Here is a 20,483-nt window from a genome sequence, read left to right as displayed (position 1 = left end):
AAAGTTACATGTGAATTTTTCAACCAGTTCTATTCCTGAGTGATGCAAGAAACTCAAACCAAAGCAGTTATTTCAGAATGTTGCACTGTCTAAATGGACTGTATTCTCCATAACATCATACCCAGTAACTACATATAAAGAATATTATTTAGGTTATGAAATTAAGCTTTAGAAAGTTAGGAAATGCCAGAATTAAAATTGCCTGTGCAATTGTAATTCAACCTTCTTGCATGTCAGCAGTATGCTACGTTGTTTAATTACATGATCACTGTAAGGGGGTCCAGGTACACCCTGGAACTGAGGTACTGTTTTGCCCCCTTAACTCTCCAGCCTGGGCTGTCCCTCTCAATCCTTTGCTAGTGACAGGAAGCAAACCCCTCCAGCACCGTTATCACCTAACATCATCATGTAGAGCCCCACACCCAGCTAGATTGCAGAAATGCTCCCAGAGCCACTCATGATCACACAGAGAAATGCATCAGTCAATTTCCCCCAGCTCCTCCTCCTTACAGCACAGAACTGTACTCTCTTGGATTGGTCAGAAGCCTGGCCAGTAGTTCATTATCCAGACCATCCCTCCCTCGATGTGGAGAGGACACACACTAGCCTTCGAGAACTAAGCTGAGATTTCCCAAGCATGTCAACCAAAACACGCTGTTTTAGGTAAAATATAAACAGATTGATTATCTACAGAAAGATATCTTATAAGTGATTGTAAGTTTCAGGCCTAGAGATCAGAGTTGGTTGCTTAAGAAACAAATATAAATTCACAGTCAAAATTCTACAACTAAACGGGATTTGAATCTCACCCTGACAGATGGTATATACAGGTTTCTGTTCCTCAATACACAGGCTGGAACTGCCTTTCAGCCTGGGACCACCCAGCCCCAATTCAGTCTTTGTCCTCCAGATATTTCTTCCAGTGTTGGGGGGATAGAGGGAAGAGGCCAGCTGATGTCACTTCCCCTCTTTTACAGTTTCTTCCTCCTTGCTGGAAAGATTTTTTACTATGACATCGGGTGTGCCCCCATTGGTCAAGCAGTCTCTATTGTCTACCTACTCTCTCTGAGAAGTCTTTTGGGATAGCCATTGGGAGAGTGGATTCCTTTAATGGGACATCAGCACATCTAGCTACTCCACTGTTGTACCTGAAAGCTGGTTGTGCGTGTTCCCAACCTCACTAAATAGTGCAGTAGCACACACAACAAAACTTCATAACCTCACATATAATGATAGCACACACAATCCAACAGGATATTAACATTCAACAGATCAAAACTTTCGAAATTATATCTCATAAGGCATACTTTGTACAAAGCTTATAACTATATGACAGTGGTGAATATGGGGGTTCCAGGATATTGCTTTGAGGTATAGACTGGCACAATCACATACTATTTTTTCCACCGGAGACCTGACTTCATTCAGTGCAGAGGATGGAACTGCTCTGGGGCTAAATCAGGGTTGGGTGATGCAGGAGACTTTTGTCGGTAGGACCTCTGCTTCATTTGTTGCAGAAGTTGGAAGGTGTGTAGTGAATGGGGCAGGAGATTGCAGGAAGAGGAGGGATGGTCTCATGGTTATGGCAGCAGAACGGCCTGGAGAACTGGATTCTATCCCTGCCTCTGCCACAGAGTTCCTATGTGATTTTAGGCAAGTCAAACCAAACTATTCAGAAGTGGTAAAAAAATTGTGTATCCCTCATTGAAACCCTGGGGTCTGGAGTTGCAGAAGTGCTGAGCATTCACAGCTGCAAATGAAGTAGTGGGAATTGTGCTTTGAACTTATAATGTACTATATAATGCTAAGTACACCCTGAAAAAATAGGTCCTGGGTGTCTCAAATTAGACACCCAAAATTAGTGGATACTTTTGACCTCAATATCTGTGCCTTAGTTCTCCATCTGTAAAATGGGAATAACACCACCCTCTCTGCTAACAGGTAATGTGAAAATAAATTCATTAATATCTAATAAAAGCACTCAGATAATCTACTATAATGATGAGCACCATAAAGAAGCCCATAAAGAAATTAATAATTCTGTCTCCAGATCAGGTTTTGAATTGTAGTTACTAAATAAGGCACAGGGTCAAACACTGAACAATGAGGAGAAATCAAAACACTGAACAGCTGCTCATCAAGGAGCACCGCCCATCCCAGACACTGAATAAGGTGGGGTCCTATGGAATAAATAGTTGGTGATTGTGTAATTAAAAAGGCTGGATCAAGATATATGAATAAGGGGACTGAATTAGGGTTGCACAGCTAAATATCTTAGGATTTTTGCAAGGAGTAAATAAACTTGAACCCAAAGAAAGGTTTCTCACCTGATTTGCTTCCCTCGATATCTAAATTTTGTATACTAAAGATGTTCCCAGAGTTGGCAAGACAAAAAAGGATTTATCCTGTGACAAGAACATTTTGTTATCTGACAAGGAAACCACCAACATATTCAGATCTTGTTCAAAAAGCAGATTTCTTCTAGAAAGCATGCCACTTAAATGAAATATTCAAACCTATATCATCCATCCACAAACTACCATATTATTTGATGAGCTACCACACTGGTGGAGATGGTCCTCAGACCTGCAGAGGGACAATCAAATGTATAATCAGCCAGAAATTCAGGTGTCATCATAGCTACTTCAGATGTTTGCTCTCACTTTACTACCAACTCTTTATTTTTAAGATGCCTATCACAGCTGTGGCATTTAAGCACCAAGGCATGAAAGCATGGATTTATTCATAGCCAGGGCACCTGTATGAACGCGAGGTAGGGGCGACCTGTCTACTTCCTGCCTGACCCCACCTACTGGAAGAATCTGGGGAGACAGTTTTTTTTTTAGTAAGTTCAAGAAACCTTGGTTTGTCTCATCAACACGGCGCACATCCAGGCTCCTTTCTGGGGGGATGAGAATGGCCCAAAACAATCTTAAAGGAATTTCTCCAACCATTCACAGAGTCCCAATAATCTGTCCCAGGATATGACTCTTACCTCAGAGCCTTGGCAAGTTAACAGGTTCCTTCCCAGAGACTCTCTCATCAGCTTGCAGCTGCCCCGCCCAAGTTGACTCCCTTGTGGCTTCTCAGAGTCAGTCCCTTCCCTCCTCCAGAGCTGCTTCAGCTCTTATAAGGAATTAGCTGCTTAAGTCCTTCCCTGTGCCAGGTATCTCTGGTTGGTTCACCTGTAGGGCAGTGCCCTCACTCCCTCGCTTTCTCAATCTCCATCTGAAAACAGCTCTGGAAACTAGACTAGCATACTCTACTGACTATATTCGGCTACCTGCTGCTTCAAACCACCTATTAAATTCTGAACCTGACCTGAGATCTACTAGTTAGTGTGTCATAGTCCATCAAGAGGAACAGCAGTCCCTTTTCACCTTCCCACAGATTTCAGCATCCACCAAGTGGACTGAATTTTGGCAGGAATTCTATGCAGCTTAGAAAAATGCTAAAGCATAGATTTATCAGGTCAATTTCACTCATATTTCATTCTCTTTTTCATAGCTTTATGTAGTGGAAACAATATTTTTAACGTCTGGTGTTAGTTAGCATTGGATCTTTGCCTGTTTCACTGTCCTCTTTAATGTCCTCTAGGCAGACATTTGGACACATTTTTTATACATTATCTTAACTATCTGGCTTCTCTTTCTCAGACCAACCTTTCCTCCTTGCTCCAGGATAGAGTTGTGAGATACGCTACCCTAAGCACAGGAGAGTTTCTGGAACAAGATATACTTAATCTTACAGGAGAAGCCTAGGGTCTGGAATTACTCTCATTCATGCCCAAGAAAAACAAAGTTTGAAAAACCTCCAAAAACAGCTTGTGTGGTCGAGGAAAAGGAAACTCAAGATAACCAATGCTTCTTAAACTTTATGTCTTGCCTGTCCTAAAGGTATTATAAAAAATTTCACATTAACATAATATATAATAACCCAATATAAAAGGGAAAAATAATATCTGTTAAATATACAAGTGCCAGGCCAGTAAACTGCATTACTAGACTAGGTAGAACAGGATTTTGAAGACATTGCAAACTGCTGTAGCTTCAATCCTGTGATTAGTGAATTCCATCAGTCATGTTTCTACATACTTTTGTCAAAAAAAAGTTTGTTATCTGCACAGCTTGCACATTTGCTTTTTTCTTTCCCCCTCCTCAAATATTCTATATATTCCAGATAATCAACAGCAAACTTTAATTTAACCAACAGTTATCTATGGTGCACAGAACTGCATTACATGCATTTGTAAAGCCCTCAACACTATAGTATTTGGGCTCCTTTTGCACAAATAAAAGGTCAATATTTTCCTCCAATTAAGGAGCTATAATCTTTGCCATGTGAGTCAATAAAAATGGCCCCCCCCCAAAAGACAAAACCCAGGGCCCTGCAAGCAGGAGACCAACCGACCATGACATAAGCCAGTTGACTAAATTCAGGTGCAGCTGGTGAGATCCTGAGCTGGTATAAAGCCAAACTGAAGTCAATGGAGCTACAGTAGAACCTCAGAGTTACGAGCACCAGAGTTATGAACTGACCAGTCAACCACACCCCCCATTTGGAACCAGAAGTACGCAATCAGGCATCAACAGAGACAAAAAAAAAAAAAAAAAAAAAAAGCAAATATAGTAGTGTATTAAATGTAAACTACTAAAAAAAGAAAGGGAAAGCAGCATTCTTCTTCCGCACAGTAAAGTTTCAAAGCTGTATTAAGTCAATGTTCAGTTGTAAATTTTTGAAAGAACAGCCATAACATTTTGTTCAGAATTACAAATATTTCATTGTTACGAACAACCTCCATTCCTGAGGTGTTCGTAACTCTGAGGTTCTACTGTAGATCAGTTTACACCACCTGATGCTCTGGCACAGTATGTCCAAAGCATAGGGCTAAGTATGGGAGTGTGATGTGGTGGACAAACCCCACATGGTACCATCACAGGAAGAGGAGCAAGAAGCTGAAGCCAGTTTTACCCTGCATTACTTGCCAGCAATATCAAGTCTTGAGGGAGGGACCTCTAGCTGAAGGGAATTAAAAAAAGGGGGATGAACCAAGCTCTGAAGGTCTCTGACAGAGCAGTCTAGATATGAAGAAGAGAAGATTTAGAAGTGAGCAGCCATGACCTTGCAAATCTAGGAGCAACCAACCCTGGGAAGAAGGCCTGGCCTTTATTTTGTCTTATTATTCATTTGTTTGTTAAATAAAACCAAACCGCAGGAAGGGAATGAGTTTTGTCTGTACATTTAGAGTGTGGGCTGTACCTTAAGGGAGACAGAAAAGTCATTTCCTTGAAATAAGAGATTTATTTGCTAAAAGTTGGCTACACTGCTAAAGATGTGACTTGGAGTTATGTCCGACAAAGATTCTTCTAAAGGTTTATGTTTTGGGTCCTCTAAACCTGAAATGGTGCCAGACTCCTTCACAGGATGGCTATCTGGGTCAAAACTTTCAGAGATCGATGCCTAAAATTAAGAGCATAAATTCATATTTAGGCACAAATTTTTACTAAGTAACCTTATTTTCAAAGGTGCTGAGCTGACCACCCTAATTTCTCATCGACTTCAAGGCAGGCCATGTGTTTAAGCACATAAATAAGGATTTTGGTGGCTAAATGTAGAACTCAGGTGTGAAAATTTTGTCCTGAAAGTGCACACTTCTCAGAAATAGCAAGCAGGATTTCCCAGTATTACCAAACACTGGATTTTCCAAAGACTTTTGATGTCCCTTTTCGCCACTGGAAAATTGGGTCTGTATGTGTATGCATTGTGTATGCAAAGACAGCATTCAGCATGCATTCAAAGATAGCTGTCCAGTTCATTTTATCTTATATTCTCCTGCCAGTAGGTCCAAAGTATTTATCATTACTGGAAAACTGTATTAATAACCGATTGGCTCTTTAGAACAAGTTAAAAAATTGTGAAGACATAAATCTAACCATTTACATGCATCTTAAAAGGGATAATTAAAGACACATGAATATGCAGTTATTTACTCAGAGCGCACAGGAAGTTATACAGGTAAATGCTGTAAACAAGTAGTAACAGGATTATTAATGGTTATTTGGTACAAAGGCAGCAATTAGTCATCAGTTTTTGGTCCTATAAAATATACGTCAAGTGGTTAGCAATTACCAGTAGCATGCAGACAAAAACATGTATCAGTATAATGCGTGGCATCAGTAACTACCTAGAGTATCTTACCTGTGGAGATCAGTGAACACTGGATCTGCTAACGCCCATCTTTTCTAAAACCAGTCAACTGTCAAGGCTATAATATTGTTTCCCTATCTCATATTTTTTGAATGTTCTCTATCACAACTTAGCTGAACCCAATTCTATTGTGAACCAGGTTCTGGTGATGCATTTCCTAGCAACTATAATTAATATTCTGAACTGGTGACATTCTTCAGTTTTGAAGTCTTTGAGTTTGTTTTCTAAGACTATACTGGAAGTAGGTTGGGTTTTTTTAAAATCAAAGTACACTGTGACAGTATTTGGCAGGTGATTGTATATGTGAGTTGCCTGATATTATTTACTGAAGTCTGGAAGAACTGGTCCTCTGACATCTTTGCAATCCTGTAAAAGTTTCTATTTGACTGGTCTTTTTTTCACACCTAATAAACCCAGAAATGTATTATGAGAAAACAGAACATGTTTGTTAGATGTGTCTGATACAGATACTGAAAAAAACTTGAATTTTGTAAAGACATTCATTTTAACAGTATCAAAGCTACCTATTATATATAGTGGCAGAATTGACCATCTTTCTAAATATTTTTGTATGGTTTAATATCTGCTATTGTTCTTTTTACCATATAAAAATATTGTGTCTGGATTTATTATTAGTCTAATACACCATGCTCCATTTACAAGAGTCAAGCTCCTGATTCTCAAGGATGAGTTTCATAATGATAATTTCTGTATGGGATTTTCAGTGATTATATTGAAACCTTATATTACCTCAGATCATTGGCAGTAAGGATGTGGTTTAGTGATGTACTGTAAAGGAGAACACGATCTTTAAAATACAGAAATTTTGTTTTTGGGACCTTTATATGTATACCGTATCAGAGAGCAAAACTGTATTGTGCTGGCCAGAGGTTCAACTGCCAAGATAAAGAGGAGAGGAAATAATGACCACTCTTGGCTAGGGCCCCTGTTCAGCCTCAAGGGTTCTGAATTTAGGCCATTAATTTTGATTGTTGTGAGTAGGCAGAGCATCGGGCTTTGACACATCAGATGTCTTCATATTTTAAATCCTATTAGATTTAACGCTGCGAACAAGTGTGACCATTTTAGGTTCTGATCCTGCAAAGATGTAAACACACACACAAGTTATCACGCTGAAGTCAACGGGATTATTGCATGCATAAAGTTATACAAATAAACATGGTTTAAGTCTTTGCAGAATCAGGGCCTTATTCTGTTAAACATTTTCTCTGTATCTAGTAAAGGCACAAAGGGCTATCTACTTGGACAGCTCGAAGTTTTCCACTCAAACTATTTTTCAGTTGGAATTTCGATTAAAGGAATTTTTTCATGAGATATATCGTCCTTCCTTTGGTACATCTGCCTTGTCTGTCAGGAATAGTGATGGCTGCTGTTCACCAAGCCATGGACGCTGTTCTCTAGTTTTTTTGGGTGAATGAACACTTGTAAGGGATTCCTTATCTTGTTCTAGGAATGTTTTTTTAAACAACTGCCCCAGATACACCAGGGTTTGGCATATGATAAGGGCATAAATTACACCTATAGCTTTGCTGTTTCTAATTATTCTGTAAGTCAGTGTTTCTCAACCTTTTAAGTAGCAAGTACCCCCTAACTTCTGAAGATTTTAATAAGTACCCCAACACTCAATTTTCCACTCTGAGAAATACAATCTTTTCCCCCTTTACCGCTGGACGATTGTATTTCTTGTAAAGCAGGAGAGTTCTGAGTTCTTCAGTGCTGTGTGGCTGTGGTAGATCACAAAACCCCCTGCCGTTTCTCTCCTCCTTCCTCCTCTCCTTCCTCCATATAGGCGCAAAGGTCAACGCCAGCCAATCACTATGGCCTGATGGCAGGGTCACATGGTGATCTCCTCACACAGGCGGGAACTTGTGAGGTATGAGCAGACACTAGCGGCCCACCAGAGTGGATAGCAGCGCTCCCGCTGCTATCCCAGGGGGATGCGGGCCTCGGGCAAATCACACTGTGTGGGCCGCCTGCCTCCCATCTGGGAGCTGGGACAGGGCGGGAAGCAGGCGGCTGCCACCTGGATTCCCCAGAAGTTGGTGGTTGCCGCTCGCCTCCCTTCATTGGGTTTTTCACCACGTACCCCCTGCCTGTGTCTCGCATACCCCCAAGGGTATGCATACCACAGGTTGAGAAACTATGCATAAGGATCTCTGCTTCCCAGTCCGTCTGGTCATTTGCTTTCATTAAGCACTGAATTATAGTGGGAAGGTCAGAGGGTTCTTGTTCTTTCTAATGGCAGGTCTACACTTCAGTACAGACACTACCTATGCCGACAGGAAGGCTTCTCCCATTGGCATAGGTACTCCACCTCCCCCAGAGACAGTTGCTATGTCAATAATGCAATAAATACAGTTATGCCGCCACAAGGATAGCTTTAAAAAATTCCCATACACTCTGGGGGCTCTTCATTATTATTAATTTTTTGGGGGGAGGGAACAGAGTTTGAAGACACAGAAATTATTTGAAGTCTGATTTGCACACCTCCTCCCAGCAAACTGTTCAGTTGCCAGGATTTTGGCAAAGAGTTTAAATTAATTGTAGGGACAAGAAAATAGAAAATGGTCCGGAAGAAAGGAGAGGAGGCTAATGCACTCTGATTTCCAGTAGGTATGTTCTAGGAAGAAGAAAACGTCCCTTTTACAGTATATTTTTGTGTGTGGTGAAATGCTAAGTGTAATCTATGTCTTCGATGTTAGTATTTCTCCACGCATCTGTTAGGCCAAATTCTTTAATAGGATTAAGTGTATTGGAAATCTTATTCTTCTCTCCTTCCTAAGCGCTATCAGGCAACTACTGTCTGCTTTTTTCTCTCTTTTCTTTGTTACCTTTTATGAGGCAGTGGGAATTTTCTGCAATATTCTTATGATTCCCATGTGCAATTTCCCTCTGCACTTTGCATTGCTTCCCAGTGGTAGCATAAAAGGTTAAAAATCCACTCTTGGGGCAGAGCAGGAGACATGAAGTGTTGTGTTACATAATGGTCTCAGGTGGAATGAATGGATCATTAAAGGACTGGCTGGAGGATCTGGGGGAAGTGAGTGGTGAGATCTGGGTACAGCAGCCGACCTTGGTCTTGAGAAAGAAAGTCTGGTCTCAGCGGGAATGACCATGGCCTGGCCATCGAGAGTTCCGGCAGCATTCCAAACCAATGCTGCTTAGGCCACGCTGGGGCTATCAGGATGACCCGTGCTCTGTCCTGCTTGATCTTCACAAGGACTGTGTATGAGAGGTATCGGGGTAACAACATACAATAGACCCCTTGTCCATGACAGGAGAAAAGCATCTGACAGGAAGGCATCCTCTGATCCCAGAAGGGATCAGTATTGAGCGCACTACTTGTTCTCCCTGGTAGCAAATAGGTCTAGTTGGGGAGCTCCCCACCTCTGGAAAACGTTGTTTGCTACCTCCTGGTGGAGGGACCACTCTTGGTGAGAGCAAAAGGTCCTGCTCAGACAATCTGCCAGAGTATTTTTTAGACCAGGTAGGTGCACCACTTCCAGATGGATGTTGCGGCTTACGCAGAACTCCCAGAGATGCAAGGCCTCCCAAAAGAGTGCTGAAAATCTGGCTCCCCCTTGCCTGTTGATATAGTACATGGTAGCTGTGTTGTCCATCAGGACTCTTACCACTTTGTTGGAGAGGTGCAGTAGGAATACCTTGCAGGCCAGGCAAGTCGCCCTATGCTCCCTGACATTGATGTGGAGAGATGACTCTTCTCTGGACCAAAGACCCTGAGTACTTAGGGCACCGAGGTGTGCACCCCAGTCCACATTCGAAGTATCTGATACTAATGACAGGGTCTGTCTGGGGGCCACGAAAGGTACCCCTGCCATTTCATGCTGAGGTTCCAGCCATCATGATAGGGAGGTAAGTACGTGGGGGTGGGTGGATCATGAGTATTCTGTCCAAAGAGTGCCTGGTCAGGAAGTAAACCGTAGCAAGCCACAACTGGAGTGGCCGAAGTCGCATCCTGGCTTGTTGGATGATGTACATATACATTGCCATGTGCCCCAGGAGACAGAGACACTCTTACCATAGTGAGGGAGTGGACCATTAGTTAGGCAATGAGCCTTGACATTGCTAAAAAATCTGTCTTTGGCAAGAGCTCTCGGGCTTGCGTACAGTCCAGGACTGCCCCTATGAACTTGATCTTTTGAACTGGTGTAAGAATCGATTTTTGCTTGTTTATTAGCAGGCCCGGAGACCAGCAGGTGTCCCTCACAATCTCAATGCTGCGTTGGACACGCGCACTTGACCGACCCTGGATCAACCAGTCGTCCAGGTAAGGAAAAACCTGCACTCCCCTGCGCCTGAGGTGGGCTGCTACTACCACCATGCATTTGGTGAATACAAGCAGCGCAGTGGAAAGGCCAAACGGAAGGACCACAAACTGGTAGTGCTGGGCACCCACAGTAAATCACAGGAATCTCCTGTGGCCAGGAGTTTGTAAATGCAAACTCTTTGTTATTTACAAGTAAAACCACATTTTAATGAAGGGGGGGAGGGTATTAAATAAATAAGAGTATTTAGCCTATTGCATATCAAGTCTGAAAGATTAAGTTCATTTAGAACAAGAATATGCGTTCATTAATTTTGCATATAATATGTAAAAGTTTGTATCAACAAATGAAAATGCAATTGCATGTGAATTAAAAGTCTTGCACACTATCTATTTTGAAAAAATAAAAAAAGCTTTGAGATGTTTCACTAACTAAATCACCAGAGTTATTCTGCTCCCCAAAACTCAAGAACATCAGATTGGCCTGAATGTAACACCCTTCCATGAGATAAGTTCAGCATACACAAGAATATTGTAGCTTTCAAATCTAGTTGCTCAAGTTTCCAGTTCTGCAACCAATGACATGCCCATTTTGTTCAAACAAACTAATATTAAATTTTGTTAACTGTTTCATTAAAGAAATATTTCCCCTGAAATTCAGAGGGGAGAAAAACAATAGAAATAGAATCACTCAGAGGAAAACAACAAAATGCTTCTTTAACACCATGGCAAAATGTATCTGAATTATATATTAATAGTACCTAAAAATAGGAGTTCAATGAATACTCTTTGAAACTAGAATTTTCCCCCTTTTTCTAAAGGAATCTATACAATTTTAACAACAGGAAGAGTTTTCCTTCTCACAGCATGTAAAACTACATCCAGAAGTTGTGTTTTCAGCCTAAAACACTTCAGAGAAAAATAAGATACAGCTAAATGCACAAAAACACGTCATCAGGAAGTCTGACACATTTTAAAGTCTGAAGAGTGCGTTGTTTTGAAAATTTCACATCTCTCTAAAGTGGTCGAGAATAAAGAATTTATTTCACAATGTTGCACTTCAGCAGTCTGAAAAAAAGGAATACTGGTATGACCAAATTTTAATTTAATAAAAGGCTCCGATTACCTAAGGTGCAGAGGTACCACATATAATCATACAACCTGAGTTGGTTCACTAGATTACACCTGAAATAATTTTACAGCATTTAGAAATTACTTACTCCCCAAATCTCCCAAAAATTTACTATTAATCCCTGATCATAAATTGCTTATTCCTGAATTAGATTCAGTTTAACTCCAAACCTAACTAAAAATCAATGGAAAGACTCAATGGGGCTCTGGATTAGCCCCTTAAAATAAAATTTCACCCATTACAGAAACAATTAAAATATTTTTTAAATATTACTTGATCTCAGTGTTTCTGATGCACCTATCTCTGCCATATCTGCAGTAGCTGCCAATTGGTAGGCCAGATATAAATGGAAATCATCATGATGTACAGTAAGTGTTTGTGGATTAAAGACCCCAATACCTTGACCATCTACTCGGAATTGATCAGATAAAGGCACAGTTGGTTAAGATGAAAACCACCCAAAACCGTTCTTGACTCCTTTATCAAAAGCAAATTCAAATCATTTATTAGATTTAACAGCCAGTTCAGATGGCTCATGCCGTTTTTACAATCCTGGCAGCATCTCTAACAAACTAGATAAATGGACGTGATCATTGGCAACAGACTCCTGTGGACAACGAGTGGTACAAAATCATTGAACTCACAGAAGACGTCTGTGAATGGAGTAACTGCTGAGAACTTCTTTAAGAAAATTTGCTTGATATTAAATATGCCTGAAGATATTTCCATGAATCCTGATTTTTGATGTTTTTACCAGTCATGGGTTCCCTCTCCCCCCCCACATAGGAGCTGCCAATACTCAACACCTTTGAAAAATCAGGCTCCAAATGTCTTACAAAACACCAGTCATGACGTGCATGAGCTATTGTGAAGGAAGAAACCACTTATGGCTTCTTCACCTCTTTTTGCAACTCAACAAACTATCCACTCTAGAATATGGAAGGCATCTCAACAATAAGCTTTTTGACAAGAGAGGTGAATTAAAGATGGTAAATTAGCACAACACTCAGGTGCTTTGGTGCTGAGGGAGTTTTAAAAAGGGTACTAATGGTTAAAATCCTTAAATTTACAAAAACTGCAGCCTCTTAGGAAAAACACATTTTAAGAACAGACATTGCCATATTGGAAGAAACCAGTGTTCCATTTAGTTCAGTGCTCGGTCTCCGACACTGACCAGTGTTAGAAGCTTTGGAAGAAGGAGAAAGAAACCATAATATTACATGAAGTGACTGTTGTTTCCTGCAGGACTGAATTAGTTTCTCTCAACTTTTTAAATATTATTTTCCTGTAGCTCAAGTATAAAGGAATAAAAAAGTTCAGAGGTGAATTCATGGCACCCCCTTCACTGATTTCACCCCAGAACTCACAGCAGTCTGGGTAGTCCGTAGTAGAAATCCATATGCGGAGCTGACTTAGTAATTTGGGGGGGCAAAGCCGAGACCCTGGCAGCAGCAGCCCCCTCCCGCCTGGTCTCGGTGTACAGTGGGAAGTGGGCTACAGCCACCCGCCTCCCGGTCGTTCCCCTAGCCCAGCCAGTAACCCAGACAGTCCCAGCGCAAAGTTTGGGGGCGGGCAATGCCACCTCATAAGTTTGGGGGAGGCATTGCCCCCCCATGCGCCTCTCAAACTCTGCCTATGTAGAAATCCCACTTCACAGCCCAATGAAAGAGCTCATTCTGGGGGAAGAAATGGATTGAAGAGCCTAAAGCAAACATTTTAAGGAAATGGCCTTACTTCAGCTTAGACTGTCCCCTTTTAACAATATTAGCTTTTAAATGATGCCCACTTATATTTCATTGAGATGGGAGATCATTTACTACCGCTTTTGTTTGTGAGAGAGGGACAACCTGGGGAGGGGGTAGAGAGGGTCTTCACAATATAAAAACTATTTTTAAATGAAAGCTTACATTCTACAACAAAGAAAAAAATCCAGAAATTGCTCAAAGACCCTAAAGGTTGTACCCAAAATTCTCCAGGGCCTCAGGTGTGGAGACAGTCAATTATGCAGCAAGCTAGTGGACACAATATTAAAAAATGTAATCAAACATATACTATAGATGCCACAATATTTTCTTCAGCTGTTTTTTTGCTTCAGACAACAAAATCACAGACTGTACATGATGCACACCAAGAAAGAATATCGAATCAGGAACTGAGATCTGGACCGTGTCCAGTCAAGCAAAGAGTCTCTTTAAGGCTAGATGCTACAGCAATAAAATTATAATAATGGAAAAAGATCAAATCCAACTAAAATTAGTATACACCTGGTATTAGGGGTTTGGCGCTTTTTGTTTGTTTCATTTTTTTAAATTATTACAGTTACAGAACCAAATATACCATTGGGTTAACTAGGCATTACTCTAATGGAATCATAGGAGTTGCATGCACTTATTCTAGCTGTGAATTTGGCCAATAATGTACTGTTGAACAATTTTGATATAAAACCATTGTATTCTGGTACTGAAACACACTTGTAATACATACCTAGCTATGACAATTTCTTTGACCCCAGATCACCTTCAGAGAGAACAGGATTTGCTTCCCCACAAGCAAATATCCTTTTACGCAAATCCAAAGATAAAGTTCATTAACTACAGTAAATTAATTATTTGAAACTTTAAAAATACAGAAGAGATATAAATTGCAACAGTGCTACCCCACTAGTCACTATTACTGTTCCAATGATCAGTGGATCCAAGCTTTCAAAATGTGGAACCCAATGGTTTCAGCTTCTGAATTAGCATACAGAACAGTAACATACAGCACAAAATGGATCATTTAAATATTGGTATCCTTTTAAACAAACAAAACCCTATAAAATTGATTTTTTTTTCCTAATAGATTTGAATTAAAAAAAAACAACAACGATCTTTCCTCCATGTAAAACCTTAAAAGCTTGAAAACAACATCTCTTACACAACGGATCAGTACAAAATCTACAGGGTACCAGAATTACCAGTTAACATAGAATCATAGAACTGGAAGGGCAAGAGATCATCTAGTCGAATCCCCTGCACATATGGCAGGACTAAGTATTATCTATTCTAGACCATACCTGACAGATGTTTGGCTAACCTGCTCTTAAAAATATCCAATGATGGAGATTCCACAATCTCTCTCAGCAATGTATTCCAGTGCTTAACCACCCTGACAGTTAGTAAATTTTTCCTAATGTCCAACCTAAACTGCTCTTGCTACAATTTAAACCCATTGGTTCTTGTCCTATCCTCAGAGTTTAAGGAGAACAATTTTTTTCTCTCCTCCTTGTAACAACGTTTTATGCACTTGAAAACTGTCGTCATGTCTCCTTTCTGTCTTTTCTTCTCCAGACTAAACAAACCCAATCTTTTCCATCTTCCCTCATAGGTAGGGTGACTATATTTACTAAAGTAAAAACAGGACGGCCCAAGGTTGACCCAAGGCGCCCCCCATGCAGGGCTCAAAGCTGCCACCTCCCCCTGCAGTTGGGATTGACCCCCCACTGCCCAGCACTTTGTATTGCCCGCCCACCCCCACAACGTTCCTCTGCACTCACCTACGGGGATGCACCTGACTTTTTTGGTTAACTGGGCATTTGTTTGCTCTGGCCACTTGTCACTCAGTTGGCCAGAACAAACAGGACAAATGCTTGTTTTTGTTTAAAAAAAAAAAAAAAATCAGGACGTCCAGGACAGCACTTTAAAAGGGCACTGTCCCAGCCAAAACAGGACATATGGTCACCCTACTCATAGGTAACGTTTTCTAGACCTTTAGTCATTTACTGCTCTTCTCTGGACTTTCTTCAGTTTGTCCACATCCTTCCTGAAATGTGGCACCCAGAACTGGTCACAGTACTCCAGCTGAAGGCTAATCAGCAGAGAGTAGAGCGGAAGAATTACTTCTCGTGTCTTGCTTACAACACTCCTGCTAATACATCCTGTAGCCCATGGAACTAGCCTGCTTGCTTGCATATATATCTTTTCTTATGAAGCTATTGTTTCTTATGAAGTTAATTACTTGTTTTATTATAATTAATTTATATTAAAAGTATTTTGGCTGTACTGCAAGATAGCTCATCATATAGGATTCAGCCTGTAGGTAAGGCAAATTAGCATATATATGTTTGGGACCTTTAGCCTAAATAAGTAATGAGGAGCTGAAGTATATATATGGTTATAATCTTTATGCTACGTAAGTCAGGAGGCAGTAAGATGGGGGGCTACCTCAGCTCACACCCTCAATAAACTTAACAGGTACATCACAAGAACATGGTTAGGCCAGAAACAACAGAGATAACAATGAGCAAACTGTTTGGAAAGGATATGGATATGTCATTAATACGTACAAACATGCCAGCCTATAGAATAAGTGTACCCTAATGTTCTGTGGGTGAGGAAGTTAAATTTGGACATGGCAGGAGGGTATATAAGAGAGGATATAAGAAGGACAACCCACCATGTCTAAAGTGTCTTATGTCTTGTGTCTTTAGCATTATCTTAGTTCTAGAGTTATAGTCCTTCTATAGCTCTTCGCTCTTGAGCAGTTCCTAAGCTCTCCACCTCCCACTCGAGAATTGAGGAACCTTAACATCAGCATAGATGAAGGTCAGCAGGGCCAGTCCTTTATCTCTTACCACCAGGTTATCAATAAGGGGTGTAAATATACTAATACAAAAGCTTTATAGTATATAATACCACATGTATCTCTAAAATATTATTACCTTTGTAATTCTGATTAATTATTATCCATTTAATTATTAGTCTATTTTATCTCAATAAAACTCTTTAAGGCAATAATTTGGTTCTTAGGTGTAAGTGTCTTTATCATACACAAAACTCTGTGCAGCCTAATTCTGGGACAAAAACCTTATTATCTTCTAATCAGATCAACTGGTGAACCTATAACCTCATTCTATAAACCTTATTAAAACTATTAAACACCTAAAATCAGGCAACAATCCCAAAATGATGTTTGATTTTTTTGCAACAGCATTACACTGTAGACTCATATTTAGCTTGTGATCCACTATGACTCCCAGATCCCTTTCTGCAGTACTCCTTCCTAAGGAGTCATTTCCCTGTTTGTACATGCGCAACTCATTGTTCCTTCCTAAGTGCAGTACTTTGTATTTGTCCTTATTGAACTTTATCCTATTTACTTTAAATCATTTCTCCAGTTTATCCAGATCATTTTGAATATTAATCCTATCCTCCAAAGCACTTGCAATCCCTCCCAGCTTGGTATTGTCTGCAAACTTTATAAGTGTACTCTCTATGCCATTATCTAAATTATGGATGAAGATATTGAACAGAACCAAACCCAGAACTAAGTCCCTGCATTATGCCACTCGATAAGCCCTTCCAGCTTGACTGTGAACCACTGATGACTACTCTCTGGGAACAGTTTTCCAACCAGTTATGCACCCACCTTATAGTAGCTCCATCTAGGTTGTATTTCCCATTAATGCATTAGATGCACCTTCTATTTCTTTTAAATTAATCATTTCTCAACAACAAAGGGTTAGGTGTTTAAAAGAAATGAATGATCATCATCTGAAAATGATTAAGTCCTTTGTATTTTAAAATAAATTAAGGTCAAATTTAGGGTCTGTTGTCACGGGGACCTCAGCTGTGGTACTTGACAATGCCCCTTTTATAGAAGGTTGTCAGCTTTCTTAGCTTTATGAGGATCTATGAATTAGTCTCACCTTTAAGCTTAGCTGTGATTTACTTTATTCATATATTCCAGGGCCAGAAGGGACCATGGTGATCATCTAGTCTGACCTCACAACTCAGAACTCTCCCAAAATAAGCTACTGCTTGGTAAGAACTATTAAGTGGCACCCTGTAATTTGTATTGTCCCATTCTTCTCCCAGATTCTCTCACTTATCCCCAGCTGTCTACACAATGACACTCAAAGGAATACCAAACACATTTTTAAAGAATGAAAGTTACTAAGAGTTGAGAAAAACATTTCTTCATGTGTGTACCTGTTTCATCGGGTGAACTTGGAGAAGCACTGTCTTGCGATAACGTTGTCCAGCTGGAATCTTCATCGCTTGGAGCCAGGTTTTGAATCCGATGTAATGCACAATCTGTTTTGGCTCCAGTTTTAGGATGGTCCTTCTTTGTCTCAGGACTTGATGATACTGTGGCTACTTGGCCATCTTCTGGACTGGACAGCTTGTTTTGTTTCTGAGGCAGCACATCCCCATTGACAATCATGGTAGAAGCCTGGCTGTTACTTTGTGCTGCTTTCTCCTCCATCACTACATGGCTGTTCCCAAAATTCTGTTCTAGTTCCCGGGCTGATGTTTCCAGATCTGCATAGTAATTTAGGAAGCTCTTGGTCCTCCTAGGTTGAGAGGAGAATATTTCACAGCCTGCAGAATCCTGAGTGTTTGGCTCTTTACCTTCTAACTTCTCAGAAGTTATGTTCATGACTCCAGCTGTAGTGAGGTTTTTGTTGGGATCCTGTTGCCCCTGTTCTGCTGCTTTTCTAAGCTGATTTTCTCCATTTTTCACCAGCTTTATATTAGCAGAGCTGTTCCCCAGAAGAGGCTGGGCTGCTGGATCCGAAAGGCCCATGGCTGTCTGAATGTTAGTTAATGCATATTTTTTCCTGCATTTCGGGGGAGTACTCTTCTTGGTTTCTGTGTGCTTTATTTCCGCATTCAATAGTTCATTATGGGAGGAGCGTAAGTTGAGGGTATTCGGGGGAGTGGCGGGATTATTGCGATTCACAACGTCTGTTGCGCTATTGCTTGCCATAAACACTGTCAATGCGTCCACACTGGAGTCAACTAGAAAAGAAAAGGAAATATTAATGAGAAACATTAATCGTATACTCTTGCATTAAGAGCTTTTGAAAATGGGATGCAACACTTGATGTAACTTGTAAAGAATAGTTTCTACAAATTCAATGGGAGGGAGAACAGACACAAAACACAAAAGGCCAGTTTATCAAATATGGAGAACCAAAGGCAAAAAGGTGGAGATGAGTTTGGGGAACGTTAAGTTACTTTAAAAAAAAGTATACAAGGTTTTTTACACCAAATTTTACTTCACATTTTTGCATGTTTGAGCTACTATGTTCCAAGTAGGTAAATTTTGGGGAGGGAGAGAAGTACTTTGCATCTGCTTTGGACCCTGAAGATCATCAAACTCTCTCACACTAAAATAATGTTTCACCACCTCATCAGCCAAGGAGTAGGACAAGAATTTCTTTAGGACTCATCAATAGTCAGTTGATGAGTGTCTGAAGAGTAAGTGGCAGTACAGACCAAGGCAAGACACAAACTACTCCCTTTCCACCCTGGTAGAAATGAAACATTGTTATTGCTTATTTTAGGCTGATTGAGAAGCCAGCTATTGCCTTCTAAAGCGTCAAGAAATGTGCCACAGCTGTTTGCTAATTTTTTCATACAGCTGTTGGTTAATTTTTTGGCAATTCTTTAGTGTTTTTATGCATGCATGCTATGCTGTTTTGTTAGCAATAGTATTTTTGTATATTTAACAACAATTTTTCACATCTGCCCAAAAAAACAATTCGGCCGAATTTATCCCTGAGGCAATTCTGCTGATTCCAAAGGAGTTACTCCAGGGATGAATGTGGCCTGTTATTTTTATAACGTCTTTGGACTAATGATAAGCTGTACTTCCAAAGGGAGACTGCATAGATTCCATAGCTGAACTACAACATTCTTCTACTTTTTGGTGGTTTGTAACTTGTGGGCAGCTCTCGGATCTCAGCTTGTCTGAGACACTGCTCAAGATTTCAGAGAATTAGGCCTGGGTAGGGAGAGGATTTTCAGACTGTGATGAAACTATCACAAAGGATTTTTATTAAAAAAAAAAAAAAAGTATCCTTCATTTCCCCTGCTGCCTATCGTCACTGCCCATAGTAAAGTATGGCTCCCATTAATCATAATAAATACACCTTGAATGCTTCCTGTTGCTCACTCATTTGAGAGACGGCAAACAAATTAGAGGTCAATTAATAATCACGTCCTCTGACACACTATGAAGCACCGTCTCTGTTGTTCCTAGTTCTCAGACAGGCTGATTTGCGATATGCCTGTTGCACAGTAAAATGAGGGCTTGGCTGTAGATATATCCCTGGATATGAGCCAGCCACTGGGAGAGCATTCCAGTTAAGATGTATTGCACCTTCCACCTATTCATATGTGAAAGTACAGCCTACTGTAAAATGTGGGTTTACAAAAAATTAAGTACTCGTGGGCTTTTATCTCTATATATCCAAAATAAGGAGTACTATATAAAAGGCAAACTTGTTAACCTCACTGTTCAACTCATTTTCAAAATTATATATTTCCTATTATTTTAAACCCTAGAAAATAGACAAGTATATTGTTTACTCTCTCTTTTCCTCCATGTCACAGATGCAAAGTAACTTCTAGTTCTAAGGAGTGGTTTATAAAAGAGTTTAAACACACAATTTTTCATGATCCGCTTTCTGTGATTTCCTCAAATTCTGGTTTGTTAGCCATGTAACTTTAGTTTCTGAAATTTGTGTGTTTTTCAAAGGTAATTAAATACTTTTAAGAGTTGCCATCTCACATCTTGGCTGTCAGATTGTTCCTTCAAGACGCAAGGTAATGTTATGACTGATCTGATTGAATTCTCAACATAAAAGTTATGCACAAGTGTCCTCTCTGTGATCAAAGCATGTATGTAGGATTTTTTTGTCTTACAACATGAAGTAACTTGAATTTATTGATTTGCTTTTTTAATTTCTTGTGGTTTGATTGGAACCCAAAGGCAATCTGGAAGTTAAACACTCATAGATCTTAAGGTTAGAAGGGACCATCAGGTTCACCTACTCTGACCTCCTGAACA

At 40.2% G+C, this 20,483-nt stretch overlaps 1 protein-coding gene across 12 annotated transcripts in view; it reads right to left on the bottom strand.

The window, feature by feature from the left end:
* Positions 1-20,483, bottom strand: part of APBB2 (amyloid beta precursor protein binding family B member 2) — a 317,656-nt gene that overhangs the window by 132,377 nt on the left and 164,796 nt on the right. For all 12 annotated transcript variants that reach the window (XM_067531218.1, XM_067531217.1, XM_067531229.1 and 9 more), the window contains one exon: positions 17,615-18,427. In XM_067531218.1, the coding sequence (XP_067387319.1) occupies positions 17,615-18,427 (813 nt within the window). The remainder of the gene's footprint in view (positions 1-17,614; positions 18,428-20,483) is intronic.

This window comes from Emydura macquarii, unplaced genomic scaffold (assembly GCF_026122565.2).
Source record: "Emydura macquarii macquarii isolate MOO-44397 ecotype Brisbane River unplaced genomic scaffold, CSIRO-AGI_Emac_v2 contig_3128, whole genome shotgun sequence".
In the NCBI taxonomy this organism is placed as follows: Eukaryota; Metazoa; Chordata; order Testudines; family Chelidae; genus Emydura; species Emydura macquarii.
The sequence above is the reverse complement of the archived record's forward strand: the minus strand, read 5'-3'. Positions and strand labels throughout refer to the sequence as shown.